Source organism: Perca flavescens, chromosome 20 (assembly GCF_004354835.1).
Source record: "Perca flavescens isolate YP-PL-M2 chromosome 20, PFLA_1.0, whole genome shotgun sequence".
In the NCBI taxonomy this organism is placed as follows: Eukaryota; Metazoa; Chordata; class Actinopteri; order Perciformes; family Percidae; genus Perca; species Perca flavescens.
In genome coordinates, this window is record NC_041350.1 from 30,740,121 (window position 1) to 30,759,910 (window position 19,790).

Genomic DNA, 19,790 nt, shown 5'->3' on the forward strand with positions numbered 1-19,790 from the left:
AGAGACTTCATATACAGTATCAGGGGACCACTAAGGTCTATATAAAAGAGACTTCAGATACAGTATCAGGGGACCACTAAGGTCTATATAAAAGAGACTTCAGATACAGTATCAGGGGACCACTAAGGTCTATATAAAAGAGACTTCAGATACAGTATTAGGGGACCACTAAGGTCTATATAAAAGAGACTTCAGATACAGTATTAGGGGACCACTAAGGCCTATATAAAAGAGACTTCAGATACAGTATTAGGGGACCACTAAGGTCTATATAAAAGAGACTTCAGATACAGTATTAGGGGACCACTAAGGCCTATATAAAGAGACTTCAGATACAGTATTAGAGGACCACTAAGGTCTATATAAAAGAGACTTCAGATACAGTATTAGGGGACCACTAAGGTCTATATAAAAGCATCCAAAGAGCACCATGTCATGGGACCTTTAAAGTCCATCACAGGCAGTCAGATGATGGTCCAGGTATACTAACACGTTACCTGGACCGTGGGAAACACGGCTTTCTGACTGGCTGGAAGGTGTTCAAAATATATACATCAGGACACATAAAAAGGCCGTTCTGCACAACAGTTGAACTACATCCTTGCTCAAGGTAAATGAAACTGCAGGTAACCATTGCAAAAATGCATGTGTGTCTTACTGGAGAATCTAATTTAAGAAGGGGTTAAACTTCTAATTTTGCTCTTTGGTAAGTGGATCTGTTTAAGCATGATAATGCACTCTGAGGTGTCCCAAAATATGACATTAATGGACTTAGTGGTGGTTCTTTTTCTCATACAGAGACGCCTTGTCAAGAATTATTGCATTATACTGTATAAGGAAAAACAACCTGCTGCGACAAATGAATACTACTTTCAGTATTTTTAACCAGCCACATGTCAACAACTGTTGGATAGCTTGCCATTCTTCACTTTTTCTCTCACACCACGATCAGGCCAATTCATTCACACTAAAATGCTTCAACAAATATTTGTAATATTGGTATTATAATATTATTTTATTAGCACAGAATTTGGTTCAGACATTCATGTTCCCCTCAGGTTGAACAAATCAACTTGACGGCGAGCGCCACGTCAAGTCAAAATGTTACATTTGTCCAATACTTGCAAGACTATTGACATTTCCAGTTTGGTGCTACCTATCAAATGATAGCATGCTAACACGCTAAACTAAGACAATAGACACCTCTTGTTACGATAGAAAGAAATGCTACAACAGTGACAAATGTCCATCACAAGACCCCAGAGCCCAAAGTAAAGTCTTTAAATTGCATATTTTGTCCAACCAACAGTGGATAATCTAAACATATGCTAATTAATATATATACACACACACTATGGTTGGAACCAGCAAATGTTTGAAGTTCTTCTTGTTTAATGACTTACCAATTCTCGGTCTGCTTGATGCTTCAAACAACATTTTTTTTCCCCTATGGAAAGTTTTTAGGGGTTACTTCACCTTCTTCAACAACCTGTTTTAAAAAAATTGAAAGTTATCAAAGCAAGACTGATAATTTTTTTGAGACTTTAAGAGCTGCTAAGAATTATTTAAAGACAAGAATACAATGCTGAAGGAGGTGTCGAGTGATGTTTTGGCATACAAAATGAATAGATGTGGAAAATTCATCTGCTGGCAGCTTAAATATGGTTTCATAATTATTATTATTTATATTACTGGCGTTCAAAAACTTGTGTGATTAAGCCCCCACTTGGCAGACACATTCGTACACACTCACACACCATAATGGATGTCTGTGCACAAACACACACCGGCAGCATGTGTTCACACCCACTCACAAAAAGATGAAATGTTCAAGCATAAAAACACAACATTTATTCTTTTTTTATTTCACATTCAGTAGATTGGTCCTTCCACTTCCGGTCTGAGGTTGAATTAATTCTGCTAAAAATCAAGTGGAAAATCACCTTTAATGGACTTATTGATTGCGGTCATAACGATATAACTCCTCAATATCTGATGGATGCAAATGACCGTGAAAAGAGGGGGTCTGATCCCTCATGGAACATCACCCAGAAATCAAACAACAGCATCTAAAACTCATATATATTCAACAACAGTTTACACCAAAATTGCTGGAGATCAAATGTGCTTGGTGAAAGCTTGTGACATTATATCTAAATCTGTTAACAGCTGATGAGCAGTTATCCCCTCTCCAAGAACAGGAAAACATCTTCAACGCTGATGTCTTTCAGTCACAACAGCAGATCATAACCGCCATCCCATCATCATTACACTGGGTCCTAATTCAATTCTACATGCTAGCAGATTCAAATACACCAGGACCTTAACAACAGGACAATACAACAGGACCTTAGGGTGAAGGCACTGGCTTTTAAAGTACGTCAATAATGAATTTTCGAGCTAATACAGCACGGCCTGCTGAAAGACTACTGGAAAGTTAGAAATTCTAATTACTCTCCACTTTCACAGGCAAACTGCCACCCATTCTCTCAGCCAGAATAAAAACAGTGCACTATCTATTATTAATCATATAATGAGCTTCTTAACTAAAAATGGCAGCTGCTGTTGGGTCTCATCCAAGACAAACAGCCACACTAGCAGCTTTGTGAGGCTGTAATTGGACACTGTAGTGCTGTCGGCTACATGGCAACATGCTCGGGGCGACAACGGTAACAACGGATGTTTAGCAGGTAGGCTTTACTATGCTGACCACTTGCTAATTAGCACTAAACACAACAGTTCAGCAGAGACTGATGGGAACGTCGGTCTGTCCGCGCCAAATTTCATGGCAATCTGTCCAACAGTTGTGGGGACATTTTACTCAAAAATCTAAAACATTGGTCCTGCTTCGAGGATAGGGCCGACCTCTAGCCCACCTGGCAGAGCGTACACCCCATGTGGGCTGAGTCATATTTGACCCCGTGGCCCTTTGCTGAGTGTCATCCCCTCTCAAGGCTGATTAGGGTCCTGCGGGGGCTCCACGCAGAGCTTTCCCCTTGTGTGGCCTGAAGTTTATACTTGTGCGTTGGTTTGTGCGTCGATCTCCTTAAGAGAATAGCAGGGCCGGCATGTGTGTGTGTTGTGTGTGTGTGTGTGTGTGTGTGTGTGTGGGGGGGGTGAGAGTGATGGTGATTTTCTTCAGATTGAGGACTGGGATAAACAAAGTGTCAAAAGTTAACCCTCTCCTTCATGTTGTTTATGGAGAAGGAGAACCAGGAAATGAGTCGCTACCAAGCCACGGCCGAGCGACGTGCATCGCCGCGACGTGCTATAACATTTTTTGAGAGGTGCGTGTCAGGTTACGGTGTGGGGACGGTGTCTCAACGTACCTACGTATGTACCCACTGCGTTGACGTAACGCACAAGCATAAATTAGCCTTTGCTTCCCCTTTCCTGTCAATTTCAAGCCATCATAAAGGCATAAAAAGCCCTAATAAATTATCTTCAAAATAAAAAAAATCTTTATAAAACAAAACAAAAAGTCACTGGCTCATTCATTTGTCATTAAAAGTTTTACATCATCTGATAATAACTTTAAATGTCTGTACCAAAATTCCACTGGGGGGGCCCAGTGCCCATGTAATATTAAGTCCCTGAGCAAAAACACTATTTATACCAAGATCTTTTCAAAAACATCTTGCTGTTCCACATCTCTAATTCAAAAGTCACTTCTCCGTCTCTTCTACAGAGTTGTTCTCTTGTTTCGGAGGAGAACAGATTGACACATCATACCCAAAGTCTTTTCTGCTCTGTCAGAAGCAAACCTCATTCTTGTCTCAAGGACCCCGTTTACACTTGGTATTATTATCTGGATCACAGGTCTTTGCATATACACACTTGGTATTTATAAGCATTCTTGTTCTCTCAATTCTGGCAAACCTTTTGGGTGGGTTTTCTCTCTTATAAAACACTCTACAGATTACCAGGTTACTTAAATTGGTGTGAGATCTGACAACAATGCGAGCCAGACCACCTCTAATGAGGTCGGTCCAATCTGATCACATTCTGCATGTGCTTCCACCTGCAGTAAATGAGTTTTTCCTGATAAAATTCACATGTTAATAGCAGGAGCGAATGGGGTCACAAACATCCACCAAGACTCAGCTGAGCTCAGCGGCTGGAAGCTGGACCAATCTCAAACTGAAGGAAACTGTTTACAGAATGATCCATTACCTCTTACGTACAGTCATCCAGGCCCTCTAGATATAACAGATTCATTCAGAAGCAGACTTTGATAAATACTTTTAAACGATTTCCAGAGCTGTTGCCAAGTTTTTAGGGCTCCTTTGTCTCACTAAGGTAAACACATCTGCTGGTCAAGAGGAGTAATTGGCTTCATCACATTTAGATCCATACACATGAACAACATCATGGACCCGAGCTTATTCCCAATCATAATAACGGTCATGTTTTTGCTTAACTTTGTGCAGCTGTATATGTTATGTATGGTTAGTTAATAGCATTAGCTCGGAGGGCTAACGTAGTACGTGAACGTCGTCGTCACCCTGAACATCCCGCCAACCCCGTTCAAAAAAGGTTAAAGAGTCAGGTATAAAAACCTATTTTGGTGTACTAGTACGGCAACCACCAACACAGCATTACATTTTTGAGTTTATTGTTATCATAACTGAGAGCAATACGTAATAGGTAGAACTGTGAAGATCAGATCCAGGTTGAAAAAGCAGGATATCTTCCTTTAATGCCATTTGTTACAACTGGGATTGACAAATCAAAATGTAAACCATGAGAAAGTTTATTATCGTATTGTTTGTACTTTGGAGTAGGGCTGCATGATTAATCTAACCGCAAGGTCACGTGCGATTACTTAAATGCAAAGATTGTGCGATTTGAGTGAACAAAAAGGTGTGCTGTGTGTGTGACACTCTGCAGTCTCCATGTTGTAACCCCCTTCACCTCAAGAGGTTGTACAAAGTAGGTTTTGTAACTTAATCACCAGTTATTAGATTACACCCATCTTAAATGTCATCGCTTTTAAGGGCATACACAATATATTTATTCATGTATTTTGTTATTACATTTTCTAAAATATTTAGTTATTTAAGAAAGTATTGCACGTTTTTATTTTTTTTTATTTCTTCTAATGCCCGTTTAATTTGTATGTTCAAGTTAAAACTAAAAATTTTAGTAGCTTAAACTCTGTATTCTTCTTGATAATAGGGATGCACCGAATCCAGATTTTTGCGGTTTCGGCCGAATACCGAATCCACTGGTTAAGGTTCTGCCGAAAAAAAATCCGTACCGAATGCTGACTCCTCCTCCCATCCTCAGTCCATGAACACAGTAAACACATGAATGAAGTAAACAGTGACTGTCCTTCCTCTGCGGTACCTGAAGTTGCTGCATCCTGGCTGCTGTCTGGAGATTCCTTCATGAACAACTCATATTCTTTCAGATGTTTCAGACCAGATGTTGTAACAGTGGCCATGTTGTGTATAGTTTAGGGTCCTCGTCACCACCAGACAAATCGGCATAGAGAATTGAACATGTAGCTGGACTTGAATGGTCTTCTTTTGACTGAAAGTACTGCCAAACAACAACTTTTTCTGTTCACCAGTTCCATTTCTACTTTCTCACAGCCTACTGCATTGATCTCTCCACCTACGTAAACACCTTCCTGTAATCAACGGCGCCGTCGTTACGGCGACCAGCGTAGTGCAAGCGTAGGGTTCGGTGGTAGAAACCGAACCCCATCAAAAACCCCAATATTTGGCCGAATCTGAAGTAGAATCCTGGACTCTGTGCATCCCTACTTAATCAAGTAAACTCATGATACCATTATATAGTATTCGCAGTAATGTAAAACGCGATCCCAATATGACATTTTTTTCCAAATCCCTACTTTGAGCAGTAAAAGTGAACACTATTTTGACCTCCATGCACACCTTCCTTCCCACCAATCACAGCTCAGAAAGCCATCCCACCCTGATAAGGCCCAAGCGTACCTCGTCGACGTTCTCGAAGGCGTTGATGATGTCGTAGGGCAGGCAGGACAGCAGGTCGATGACGAACCACGTCTTCAGGTAGTTCATGCGGATGAGCTTGGGGTCGGAGATGACCTCGCCGCCGGGCCCCACGAAGGTGGTGTGGAAGTTGAGGACGATGTCCACCAGAAAGATGACGTCCACCACGCTGTCCAGCACCAGCCACACAATGTTGTTCTGCTTGGTCTTGAAGGAGACGTTGTAGGGCACCATGATGGCCGTGTAGAAGGTGAGGATGAGGATGACCCAGTCCCAGGTGGTCTTGAAGGTGCAGTAGTGAAGGATGATGTGGGGAGGCGTCTTGGGGGCCTCCTGCTTGTACTGCGGGAGGATGTCCGAGTTCAGCTGCAAAACCTGGAAGAGTGAAAGAGCGAGAAACTTTTACTCAACAAAACTCTTAATTAGGTCTTCCATATCGCGAGATTGCGCGAGAATAACATATCACAAAAATCAGAATAGGATTTATTGCCAAGTGAGTAGAAATTTCTAGGAATTTGCCTAACATTAGGAACAAAATAGGTTGTATGGATTACTGTAGAGCAGGATATGCAAAAGATAGACAGATAGTCTAGCTAGCTGTCTGGATTTACCCTGCAGAGATCTGAGGAGCAGTTAACCATAGTCCTCACAAATCCACCAGAGGTTAGAACCCAACACAGAGAAAGAGGAAGGGGACGGACATCTGTCCGAAAAGAGGGACATCCGGCGGAATTTCCGGCGGCACTGGAGCAATCCCGGAAGTGGAACGTTGGATATAGACTACCAAGTACACTTCTCCTCTAAGAGTTCATTAAAAGCAGCCTTTAGTTAATACACATTCAAACAAAGCGTGAGATGTAAAATGTGAAAATGAAGACTGAAAGTTAAGACTTAGACTGTCCACTGACCCGCCTGAATTCAGCTGCCAAGTCAGTGCCATCCTCCAAATGACTCTAAATGCCCCTTTAAGACTCGCCCCTGTGTAACCCTACTATCCTGCTAACTTAATTACCCTATTTTATGTGTTTTAATCTTCTGTTAATGTTTCGTCCCTTGCTTGTGCTTATTTTAGCTATTATGTTGTTTTTTAATTACTTTCTGTAACATTTTTTAAACTCCTTTTAAATAAATTACTTCTTTTATGACATTTTAACAAGGTAACCACTGAGTAGGTTTTATTTGTTCTATTCATACTTTCCATATCTATGCTTGCAATTTGTAACAGGTGTAACTTTTACCTTTACATTTAGTGACATTGAGATTAATTTTTGTACCTTTCCACACTGTAACATAGTAGTATTGTAACATACAGTAGATGCACCTTTATGTACAGTATACTGAATATATTACTTGTTTTTTTCTACTTTTACTTTAGCTGTTTATTTTGCATGTCTTTTCACAATGTCTGTATACAAAGTGATTTATACTGTGTATATATTTATTTGAATACATTTTGCATTCCTAGCATCTTGAGCACAAATATTTCCCTCAAAGGAAAAAAGTACACACAACAAAAAAGAAAGAAAATGTGTTACTTACTATTAAACTTCATGCATTTCACACATATAGAAAAGATGTTCAAAAATAAATGAAAGGTATATTTCAACACAGTTTGTCTCTAAAGAGTTCACACATCTTCCAGACTCAACAAATTAAAACATTTCTATTTGATCTTATTTTATCCAGTTTTCACTCTATACTTAAGATAAGAAACTTGATTCTCTAATTTAATTCACATGTACTGTTGTGTGCTGAGAAAAGCTCTTTATTCTGTCAGTTAGATTTCTAAAAGTTTGTAACAGAAGTCGGAGTTGTACATTTCTACAATTCTATTTCACGTGTTTTGAAAAGGCCAGAGCACAGACTAGAAAGAAAAAGTGAAGGAGGGAGAGATTAAATTAAACTATGTGAAATAGATGAAAGAAAGAAAAAGTAAGCCAAAAAACTCAACTACTTTGTTTTGTAGTCTAGTCATAATTGCCTACTGCTGCTAGGTGTGCGGTGCGAATGGTGCAAGAAAAGTATATTTGTTTTTCCTCTCCAGTTTTCATCTGTATTCATCTCTTTTGTAGCTCCGTAAAGCTCCCAGTGACCAAACTGCATAATGAATCAATGTGGCTTGAAATGAAACAGGAGGACAGACGGAATGAGAAACAGGAAATCTGATTGAGGACAGAGGAGTTGACCCACAAAAAAGAAGCCATTATATTGTGCAGTGTTGGTGACAATGATGATGATGATGAGGATGACTCCTGCTGAGAGCCGTCTGCTCTGCATAACACAGACTACCTTCAATCTAACACGTAGCAGTTAGCTTTCCTCTGCAGGCCACACACAGATCACACATCAACTCATTTCACACTAAAGTGCAGATTATTCGCTCTGTATCCAGCTGCTGCACACATCAACTGGAACATAGTCTGCAGCCCCAAATACACAATACATGATTAGAAAGCTTATTTATGTCAACACTTCCTGCTCTTCAATGGTGACAGTGAACTAACAGTGGGACTTCTTGCAACTTGTACAACTAGTTATAGTAGTAATATTGCTATTTGACTATTTGACAAAACTACTTAATTAACTGAACATATAATAATATCATTGAGAATAGTATTTAAATAGTGTTAGTACTAATGCAGTTATTACCTCTTGTAGCATTGAGTTACTGCTCATACTGCTCGTAGTACTGGTGATAATATTGAAGCTATTACTGCTACTGTAATCAATACAGCTGCTACATGTAAAACTACTACTGTACTGCACAGTACATATTGCTGCAAATACTACCCTTGTTTCATCATTCCTTCATTCAGTCCTCTGCCCAAACACGTATTCATGCCTTCTCGACTACTGCAACATGGTTCACCCAACAAGATCCTCAAGAAATATTTCTAAAACTGCCAGACAGCATGCTCTCTAGAGACCACTTACAGACCACCTACCCCCCCCCCCCCCCCCCCCCCCTCACCCCCCTCACCCCCCTCACCCCGCCATCCTCCAAGACTCCACTGGCTCCAGGTTAAACACCGGATCAATTTCAAAATTCTACTCACCACCTACAAATGCCAAGACAACTTGTCCCTACTACAATTAATAATAATAAAAAATAATAGTAGTATTTTCATCACTTGCAGAGGAGTTAGCTTTGGTTAGCCTCCCAGTGGGACTCAGTCTGACGTCAAGTAACAGGGCTGTGAAGAGCTGCATCTCATCTAATCCTCATCATCAGAGCTGTCAATTTAAACAACCCCTGGTCAAAAAGGAGGGAAAAAGGAAGGAAAAAAATATGTTTGACACTCGCCAGCGTCCTGGACAGAAGACGCCAGCTGTGCCTTTCAGGCTGCGCAGCAGAAGGATCACCTGCGATATCTATTGAGCGTGCTCAGGACGTTATGCAACCCTCTCCCATCCTGCAGCAGGCTGAGGAATGGGAGAGAGGGTGTATTAGCATGCAACTTATTATGGCTTTTTCTCCTGCCAACATCACTTCTTTCTTGCCTTTACATTCTCCTCTTCCTTCCTTCCACATCTCTCTTACATCCTTCTGTCATTCTTTACTTTTTCAACTTCTTCCAAATTGAAGCACCAGAAGCCGAGCTATCCTCGGCTCTCCTATCTTAATGACAGAAAATTCTAAATTCTTTGATTGCATCTTGTTAAATGTGAGTACGTTCTAGTTTCTTCTCTCCTCTGGGACAGGACTTTGGGAAACACTGATCCACATTTTAGACACCAAACTACTAATCCTTTAATCAGAAAATGATTGACAGATTAATCGACAAAGAAAATAAATAGTTAGTTACAGCCTTAAACTCCACACCTCCAGTATGTATGCAGGTGTTTCAGGGGTGTACCATTTCCTTCTCTCCTTTCCTTATTACGTCCATCCGTTTGCCTCCCTGCTGTTCTTCTTCGCCTCCTTCCACCCTTAGATAATTCTGTCTTACTTCATTACTTAATTCATTACGTCCCCTTTCATCTCTTTTTCAACTCGGTTCCCTTTGATTTTTTTCTGTCTTCTTCTTCTGCTCTCTCAATTTGGTGCATCTTTCCTCCTTTTCCATTCCATCCTCTCTTTCCTCCCCCTGCCCTCATCACCTTAAATACAGCCCTTCTCGCCTCATGTGCTAAGCAGGGATGAAACTCAAACAAATTCTGATTAAAGGTGATACACCTCGCTCATAAATAAAGCAGGTGGCTGAGCTCTGGAAGACATGAAGAAGAAGACCTGAGCCATCTTCTGCCCATCCTGAAATCCATTTTCTAAATTTCTAGCAGCAGTCACAATCATTCTGAGTGCCCACAGCACCCTGCTTCTGTCTCCCCACCCAACATGAAATATTAATGACACCCGCAGTCCACAGAAAGAACCCAGCGCTCGGGGAAGAGGAAGCACCGCTCGCTGTGTCAAACAACTGCAGTTCCAGGATGGAGGGAGGGTGGGGCTAGGATGCATGTATTAAGGGTGTGGTACAGTATGCCTGCTGTCTGTCCATTAATGCATGCATCTGTGTGGGGCTGCTTTAACTCAGCGTTAGTAAAATGGTACTTAATGTTTCATATGAGGATTCATTTGTGCAGAATTAATGTTAAGAGCAGAGAGTTGCTACCGTGGCTTATTTGTAGTTTGTGTGTGTGTGTGTGTGTGTGTGTGTGTGTGTGTGTGTGTGTGTGTGTGTGTGTGTGTGTGTGTGTGTGTGTGTGTGTGTGTGAGGTGCATAGTCAGTAATGGGCCAAGGCGGCACTGGCCCGACCAATTTACTCACTGACCCGTCCAGCCAACTTTGATCAAAATACGTTTTGTTATGAAAAATATTCAAATGTACATAAAAAAAAAAGAAAAAAAAAAGAAAGAAATAGTAACAGAACTAGTTGTGTGTGTTTAACGTGTCTTCTCTTCTGATTAAAACCAAACTGTTTAAACCAACCATAGAATTCTAGGATCTGCCTTCAGCAGCTAACGTTAGCTAGCTGGCTGTTTAGACAATGTAGCTAGCTACCACGGATGTGTTAAGCAATGTACTGTTAAAAGTTACGGCGACAATAATGGCTTCTCTTTAAAGTGGTATGGACAGTTTTCTTGGATGGAATCCAGTGGAAATAAGGATGAGCTTTTCTGCAGCATGTGCAGACATTTCCCCAGCGGAGCTGACAGCCAATCAGAGAGAGAGGAGGCCCTCTCTCTCTGATTGGCTGCCCCCCCCTACAGAGGTAACATTAAGTCAAACGGGTTTCATGCTTCTTGTGTTATTAATTAAGTAACCTAGCTAACCTAGTAACCTTCCTATTTAGTAAGAAATGGTGAACACTGATGATGGCTTCTAGCTGAAATGGGTTTGTGTTTTGCCCACATTAAATAAGAAGAGAACTTATCTGTGAGTGATGTCATTTTTAGTTTTCTTTGGTCCTGTCACTGCCGTGGACATAATACACTGTCTAAGATTTGGCGCCATGCTGGTCACTTTTAATTATATCTTTCATAATTCAGACAATGCTTGGCTGGAAATTTTCATTCTTTGATTTTCTTTTACTGCTGGTAGCCATTTGCTGCTCATGATCTGACCGTAGTCCTGAAGCAACAATGCTATTATGAATGCACAAAGGATATGTTACATGCGATTTCTGTCTGATGTAGGATATTCTATGTCCTGCAGTATGTAAACACCTTCTCTGCTCTTTGGGTTTATGTTTAGTTGCCACTTTGTGCAATAAAACGGTTTATTTTCTAACAGTGCTGTGCAGAGCCAATGCTGCGGGTTCTGCCGGTGCAAATATATTTTAGTCTGAATATGTTAAAATCGACAGGTTTTTGCTTTTTAGACCGAGCATTGTTGGTTGAGCATGTTGTAATGTAGACAGTGCTATTGCCATTGTAATGCAGTATGTTGGAAGATAAAATTGTTTTGGTTTGTTTCAGTTTGTCCTTTTTGCTACTTCTACGTCTTTTTGAAAATGGCCCAAAATACTATTTCTGCCTATGCCACTGGTGGGTGTGTGTGTGTGTGTGTGTGTGTGTGTGTGTGTGTGTGTGTGTGTGTGTGTGTGTGTGTGTGTGTGTGTGTGTGTGTGTGTGTGCGTGTGTGTGCGTCCGTCCGTCCATAGAGGAGCCTGCAGAAAAAACAACTTCTAGGTGAAAGGTCAGCCTGTCTTTATTCTGCAAGTTTAGGAGGTTATTTTTTCTATCTTGGAGCTTTCTAGAGCATTGAAGAGGCTGATCCTTAAAAACTGCAAAATGTACTTGATTACGTTTTGAGTGAAGTATTGTATTTTGCTACATTACAAATCCCATCTGTTACAGAGTAAAAAAAAATAAAAAATAACTTTAACTAACGAAAACAGAAAGAAAAAAAACCGCCCGGAACCACTACAGTGAGGAAAGATCAGCATCTAGTCTGCCTACCAGGCTCCAAGTCTTTCTGGAGGAGAACCACTACAGTGAGGAATGATCAGCATCTAGGCTGCCTACCAGGCTCCAAGTCTTTCTGGAGGAGAACCACTACAGTGAGGAATGATCAGCATCTAGGCTGCCTACCAGGCTCCAAGTCTTTCTGGAGGAGAACCACTACAGTGAGGAATGATCAGCATCTAGGCTGCCTACCAGGGCTGGAGGAGAACCACTACAGTGAGGAATGATCAGCATCTAGGCTGCCTACCAGGCTCCAAGTCTTTCTGGAGGAGAACCACTACAGTGAGGAATGATCAGCATCTAGGCTGCCTACCAGGCTCCAAGTCTTTCTGGAGGAGATTGAGACGGAGATGGAGGTGGATCAGGCGAGCGATGACGGTTCGGAGACTGTTTCAGTAGAAATGTTAGCTGAAACATCAAATTCTGCTACCCAAAACAATGAAAATCCTTGGCTACATTTGAAAGACTGTTTTTCATTTAAATTTAAGGGCCAATAGTATCATCATGCAATGCCAGATGTGCCTGCCAAAGGTGACTGAACTGGCAGCATCCAATACCTCCACATGTAATCTGCGGAAGCATCTTTTGGTAAGTATTTGTGCATTGCTACTTCAAATAACTTCATGACTAATAGCAAATTGCCAATTAGCAAAACAACAAGTTTTGTGGCATTGTTAATTTTTGTCTAGCACTAGGCTAAATTAATTCACATACATCTAATTAGCTCATACGGGGTACTTAGGTGTGGCTCGCTGCTAGTCTGGGCTGTGAACATTAGTCTCAGTTGAACCAAACCGAAATTGTCACCAGTTTGAATGTAAACGAGCCTTTGAATTTACAGTCACATCAAATGTATCAGCAGTGTAATGGTAAAGGGAGAGCTCAGGTTTTTTGGAGAGGATTGTAGCATGAAATGTCATGTGTGACATGCGTTATGTTGTTATTACATATGTACACATTTGTATAGATTTTTCTTTAATTAAAAACAAAATAGTTTGGGATTTTTGACCCCTTGTCCTATTTTCATTACATGGGAGAGATCCCGTTACTTAAAGTACATTTTAAATGAACTACTTATTACTTTTACTCGAGTAATTTTTCAAATCGGTAATGTCACTTGTACTTGAGTAATATTTCATCAAAGTACTGGTACTTTTACTTGAGTACAATATTTTAGTACTTTTTCCACCTCTGCAATTATGTACTGTATAATTAAAGCTGCCGAGCTGGTAAATTTTCATGGCAGCAGCAGTTTTTGGAATGCTAAAAAAAATAAAAAATAAATAAATAAAAGGGTTGAAATTTGAATATCAAGCGCTGTAGTATTTACGTATTTATCTTAGAATATGGATATTAAACTTCAGGAATATGTCTCACCTCTTCAGAAAGACAAATGAAACGTGTACAATGAGATATTGAGTTTCAGGAGCTTTCAGAACAGCGGCGAGACAGGAATCATTGTAGAAATGTTTAAAGATTAACAAGCTCGATAGCCCGCTTACTGAATATGGTGTTACCTGATGTCAGATTGCTATCAGCTTAGCTTAAGTTATGCTTCATACTTTGTTAGCTGATGTTGGATTGTTGCTAGCTTATCTCAGCTAATGCTCTGTAAACCTTGTGCCCTGTTGGCTTACAGCATCTGGATAATGAAGGCTGCTTGCTCTGTTAGCTGATGCTGAAAACTAGTGAGCCAAGGAATAAATGACACTGCACTGTGTTACACTGTGCAAGCCCTGACCTAAGTATGGATGTTTTGCCAGATGATGACATAATGATGAATACCAAGAGATGTGGCTGAAAGCAAGTGGACCTTGAGTTTCACCAGTGCTAGAAAACTGGGAAGTGCTTGGTTACTATTATTACCTGCAGTTTAACATACCTGTATATAAACAGTTTGAGGGGTATTGGGGTAAGCGTGTACTGCATGTGTGAGTATTCTCGTGCTCACCTCGGCCAGTCTGGACTGCTTATGGCTGACTTCATGTTCTATGGGTGCCAGCTTCGGCAGCGTGTTGCGGTTGTTGGTGAGTGCCCGAGTCAGCCGTGCAAACTTGGTCCATCCTGCAGGAATGAGACATTAAACACAGCTTAGATCACATTCATCACAATGTCAGGCTTTAGGTCCCATATTGTAAAAAGTGAGATTTTCACATCTTTCTCTATTATAAAGCAGGTGGAGGTGAACGCAGCCCGTATTCAGAAACTGTGCCTTGAAACGAGTCGTCAGGACATCGCTGTACGGCTGTGATGTCATAACTATACTATGTTTTGGTAGAAAGTGCCATTACAGTCATTCCCCGGCTGCAATAACAGCGCAGGGACTCCAAGAGCGCAGATGGAGAAGACCTGGAAACACTGACCAATGAGAGCAGACTGGGCTTTTTTGGGAGGGGGGCTGTTGGGACTGAGGAAAGTAAGAATCAATCTGATCTTAAACAAAGAAACACATGTGGCCAACATGTGCTCAGGGACAAAGAGCCTGAGACAAAAGACAGGCCTACTTGCAAGACCTCCAGCCTGGTGAGTTCACACCCCTATGTGAAAGTCCAAGCCAAAAAAAGGAAAAAAAAAAAAAAAAAAGGCTTGTCCACGCTGCCCTGGGGACCAGTTTTGCTCCGCGCCCGTTGACGAGCGGCCGGATTGCGTTCTATTTTTTCGTGGAAACCTACGGACTGATGGACTACATACAGTAAGGCTTAGTGTTCTGGGCAGAGATAGAACATAGTATGTTTATTAATGTGTGAAGGCTAATGTTGCTATTGTTTACCATTAATGTGATCGATTGATAAGCGCTACTGGTGCGCGTGTGATTTATTAATCTATGATTGTGGAGTTTTGGACCAGTCCTGAAAATGGCAACCCCCCCACCATGTACGGTTAAGGCTGTAGTCGGAGTTTTAGGCGGAGAAGAATAATGATGATGATGATGATGGAAAATAATCCTTAGAAAAACAATAGGGTTCCACAGCCCTGCTGTGCGAACGGCGTAGCTCTTGCTACCACCGGTTCTTGCAGACTCGGGCTTGGACCCCTAAAAATACAATATGACAGAAAGTGAGGACAAGTGGCTTTGAGAATGCATGTTGGCTGCACACAAACACAATCAGATCTCAGCTGTTGATACAGTTCTTCAGTTCATGACTCCAATGGGGACATACTGGAGTTACAAAATATTCCCACTGCTTCCACTTGTACTTGCCATTAGAGGGCTGGCAGGAACTGTTTCTCCCATCGGGTAGTTCATGTTTACAATAAAGCAGAGACAATGTGAAGGCAGCACAAGGCCCGTTTCATGGCAAACACCCACCCTGCATAAAGTGTCTTTGAGCTCAACTGAATCTCAATTAGCTGCAGGGGTTCTGTCCGATGTGCTCTGACCTTTGCGTAGAAGCGGGAGATTAAGGAGAAATTCTCCTTCGGGGGATCCATCCTAACCTGACGTGCCAGATGCTTTGTTACACAGAACCATCTGAGAAGCCGTCATTGGAAACGGTTTGGAAAAGAGCAGACACTTTCAAAGAAATACCCGGCAGGTAATTGGAGGAACCATCTGCCTATCACGTCCGCCATTGTTGTTTTGAACGAACAGTCACGGCCGTCACACACACACCTAAACCACACCTGTAGTTGCCAGTGGCTCCTCACTGGACGCTGGTTGGTTCGGACTGCTGCTGTTCAGACACAAACGCATTACTTGAAGCGTGATAAGACGGATTTTAGTGTGAAAAGTGATGCCGTGATGTCTCGAGAATCCAGCTGCCATGCAAGGTAAGATTAATACCACAATAACCATACAATTAGGATATGTCTATTGTTAAATGAAAAGCTTAGCAGGTAAAGCTAGCGTCTGTAGATACATTCTGAACTTAAAACCATTGTGTATAGTGTTTGAGCCACGAATGTGAATGCTAGTTAGCAATTTTCTATGAGGTCATGGCTCCACAATATAAAACACTAGGACAAAGGTACATGTGTATACTGTGAGTGCTGTTGAATAGTATTTAAAAGGATAAAATTATTATTAGAAATTAGTGCTATCAAACAATTAAAATATTTAATTGACATTAATCGCATTAAGGTCATAGTTAACTCGCAATTAATCGCACATTTTTATCTATTCTAAATGTCCCTTGATTTCTTTTTGTCCCATTATTTTTTCTCATTTTAATACTCTTATCAACATGGAAAAGTGGATCGGCTTGCTTTGTGCTTTTGTCGCCTGGCTTTGACGAGGGCGGGGGAGAATTGGCATCAGCTGTGTGCTCGGCCATCAGGTGGTATTTCAGACTGGACGTGCTGTGATAGCTCAGTTCACAACCACAAAACACACACAGATCCCTTTGGTCTTGTCAATGGAACCATTTGGCAACTTTTTAAAAGTAAACTTTCCATTCAAAGTCTTATTGGCATCCATTTCGGCGTCTCACGCTCGCCATCCACTCAAAACGTAACGTTAGCCTACTACTCTTTGGACGGCTCCAAGCCCAAACAAGTGTGTGTGACGTTTAATTGACAGCAGTATTAGAAATACAACTAATATTGTTTCAGATTACATTCAAGAAAGAAAGATTTGCAATGGTTTAACTTTACCACTGACAAATATTTCACTTGGAACTTCAAAGAACAGCAAATATGTATCTAGTAAACCAGACAAAAAAGTCCACACAGTACTACAGTTACTGGGACACTTTACCATTATGTTGTAGTAGTTTTGACAAGCTTAAGGTAAGTTGGGTATGGTAATTAAAGCTGAAAATATCAGATGTCACGTGAAATGATGCAGTTACAGTGTCACAGACTGACAGGACAAGCTGCCTCTAAGCTCTGAATGCAACTAAAATGATGACCTTAAAATAATGATGTCATGTGATTAAAAGCATAACTGAGGGATTCAAATTAACGACTATCTACTAGCATGAGCTGTCAGTTAGTCCTCAACTGCAATCTAGCAAAAACATATGTGGCTGGAAAATGACGTGCACTGATCATTGATGAGCAGACAGGCTCAGCACTCTGCCAGTCTTTCTGAATTGCAAACATGACAATCAAAGTGGCCATCTTTTTCAATATTCAACTAATTTGTAACTATTAAAATTGAACAGAACTAGAAATGAGAAGCCAAGTTGAGTCAATCTCATGTATGCAGCGCCACACAGGAGTTACTTCCTGACACTTTCCATATAGAGCAGGTCTACACCATACTATTCCCCCATGAACAAGACGCCTGCTAAAATATTCACATTTGTTCATATTTAAGCCTTATATCTTAACTCGCACCATTCTTATTCCTAGATTCACATTTTGCTTTTACTTGTGTGGTTTGTGTTTTTGTTGTTGTTATTTATAGAGCATTGTTGGACATGCCTGAGGCCTAAGATTTTCATTGCCAACAACTGCTTCTGTTATTGTTGTGCTGCGCACATGACAGATAAAGAACTTTGAGCCTTGAAAAGCCTTATAGAGATCGTGACAGACATGTTATGTTTCAATGTCTCAATTTTGCACTCTGGAAAGATTTTATATTGTGCAACCTGATCAACATTCCTGTAATTTATTTCTTTAACTTTAAATTTCTCTTTGTAACCTTCACTTATGTGCATTCTTTTTATTTTTCATCTCAATGCCAGCGATTACTACACTCTGTAGTCGATAAGCATTTTATCATACTGTTTTTGAAAAGTGCTACATACCTAAAGCTAATTACAAATACAGTGGAAATGCACAGCAAGCTTTGTGAAAAATGCTTTGTGGTTCCTCGTCTTGTCCATTCCTGTTTTTATCCAAAAGTTTGGTTCCAGCTTTGATTATCATATTTAAACCATTACATTCTATCTAAATAATACCAGCCTGTCCGGTTATTTTCTGAGCACACCGCTGCACAGTTTTGGCGTGCTCGTACTGTTTCACTCTAAAAATCAAATCAAATGGTTGAAAGGGTAAAGAGGAGCACAACAGAGCCAGCCTACATACAGTAGTCCCACAACGTAATCGACCCGACCCTTTGAAGGGACCATTACAGATAAAAAGTGGACTTTGAAAGAGCTTTTAACCCCCAGGCCTCCAGCTGTCACTACACCCGCCCTTTCATTTCAACCATTCATTTCTCTGTGCAGCGGTGTGAAAGAAGCCAACAACACTGTACTGAGACCCACATTGGATGAATACCAACAGAATAGTTCATTCAGTAGTCCCAATCCCTCGACTACCCTCGAGGAAAACCGTTGTTGTGGCTTTTGTGCAACTTATTATACATCTTCAGTTGCAGAGCAGCTTCTTTTATGTGATTTGATATATGCTGATACCTACAATTGGCTCTGGATCACCATAGATAATAGGCCTGGGTGGCTGCCAAAATGGAGCTTTTTTCAATATTTTGCCTGGAGGAAAATTGCTGCAGTAGTGCTTGTGTAACTTATATATATATATATATATATATATATATATAGTTGACTGTTGAAAGCATTGGCTTAAAAGGCTCTTTTTGCAAAGATATCCATCACTTAACTTTTTTTCTCTTAAAGGGACAGTTCCCTTCAAAATCAAAAATACATATTTGTCCTCATACCTGTAGTGCTATTTATCAGTCTAGATAGTTTTGGTCCTACATATATCGGCTCACAGACAGGTCTGTTGATTATCTTGAGTAACTGGGTCATGATTTCTGGAAAGAGATGCAGTTGAGTTTTTTGAATTTCTTTTTTTTGTTGGCGCTTTGAGCACGACAAGCCGAGTGCCATCTACAGTAGTTCCATTATATTGAAGAGAAGGCAGACCCATACGGCCAATATCTGCAACACTGGGCAACTCACACCAAAACTATCTAGACTGATAAATAGCACTACAGGTAAGGGCACATATGTATTTTTGATTTGGAAGAGAACTGTCCCGTGAGTAATAAGAACATTTACTCAAGTATTTAAGAACACAAGTACTGCAACATTGCTTGACTATTACCTTTATTATTATCTTGCCAGAAGTTGAAGGGTATTTTTCATTCTTTATACTTAAAGCGAGACTGTAACCATTGTAAGAGTGATAATACATTACTCCTCTTACACATGAGGAGTGAAACACATCCTTGCTCAAATCACTACCTCAGCTGAGGAGTTTGCTGCTGCAGCGTGCCTTGGTCTGGTCTGACCAGCAGCTTCTGGTGGCTACTAAAAACTAATCTTAGGTATCTATTGTTGTATTACGGGTGTTACTGCATCAGTCTTCTCTACCTGTGCCACTATTACACTATATTCTAGCAATCGCCACTATTCCATAATTGTTCTACTGTTCAGAAACATTTATATGAGCGGATTTTAAAGTGAGTCTGTGTAACAGTCTCCCTAGATTGTCTCGAGTTGGTCACTTTAATGACATCATTATGAAAACGCAATTAGAGTAAATGA

The 19,790-nt window shown here is 40.7% G+C and overlaps 1 protein-coding gene across 1 annotated transcript in view; it reads right to left on the minus strand.

Annotated features, from left to right (window-relative positions):
• The window catches only part of kcnh5b (potassium voltage-gated channel, subfamily H (eag-related), member 5b), a 242,179-nt gene that overhangs the window by 187,088 nt on the left and 35,301 nt on the right, over positions 1 to 19,790 (minus strand). The window contains exons 5-6 of the mRNA XM_028565179.1: positions 14,342 to 14,454; positions 5,964 to 6,356 (exon numbers count right to left, since the gene is read on the minus strand). Coding sequence (XP_028420980.1) covers positions 5,964 to 6,356; positions 14,342 to 14,454 — 506 coding nt within the window. The remainder of the gene's footprint in view (positions 1 to 5,963; positions 6,357 to 14,341; positions 14,455 to 19,790) is intronic.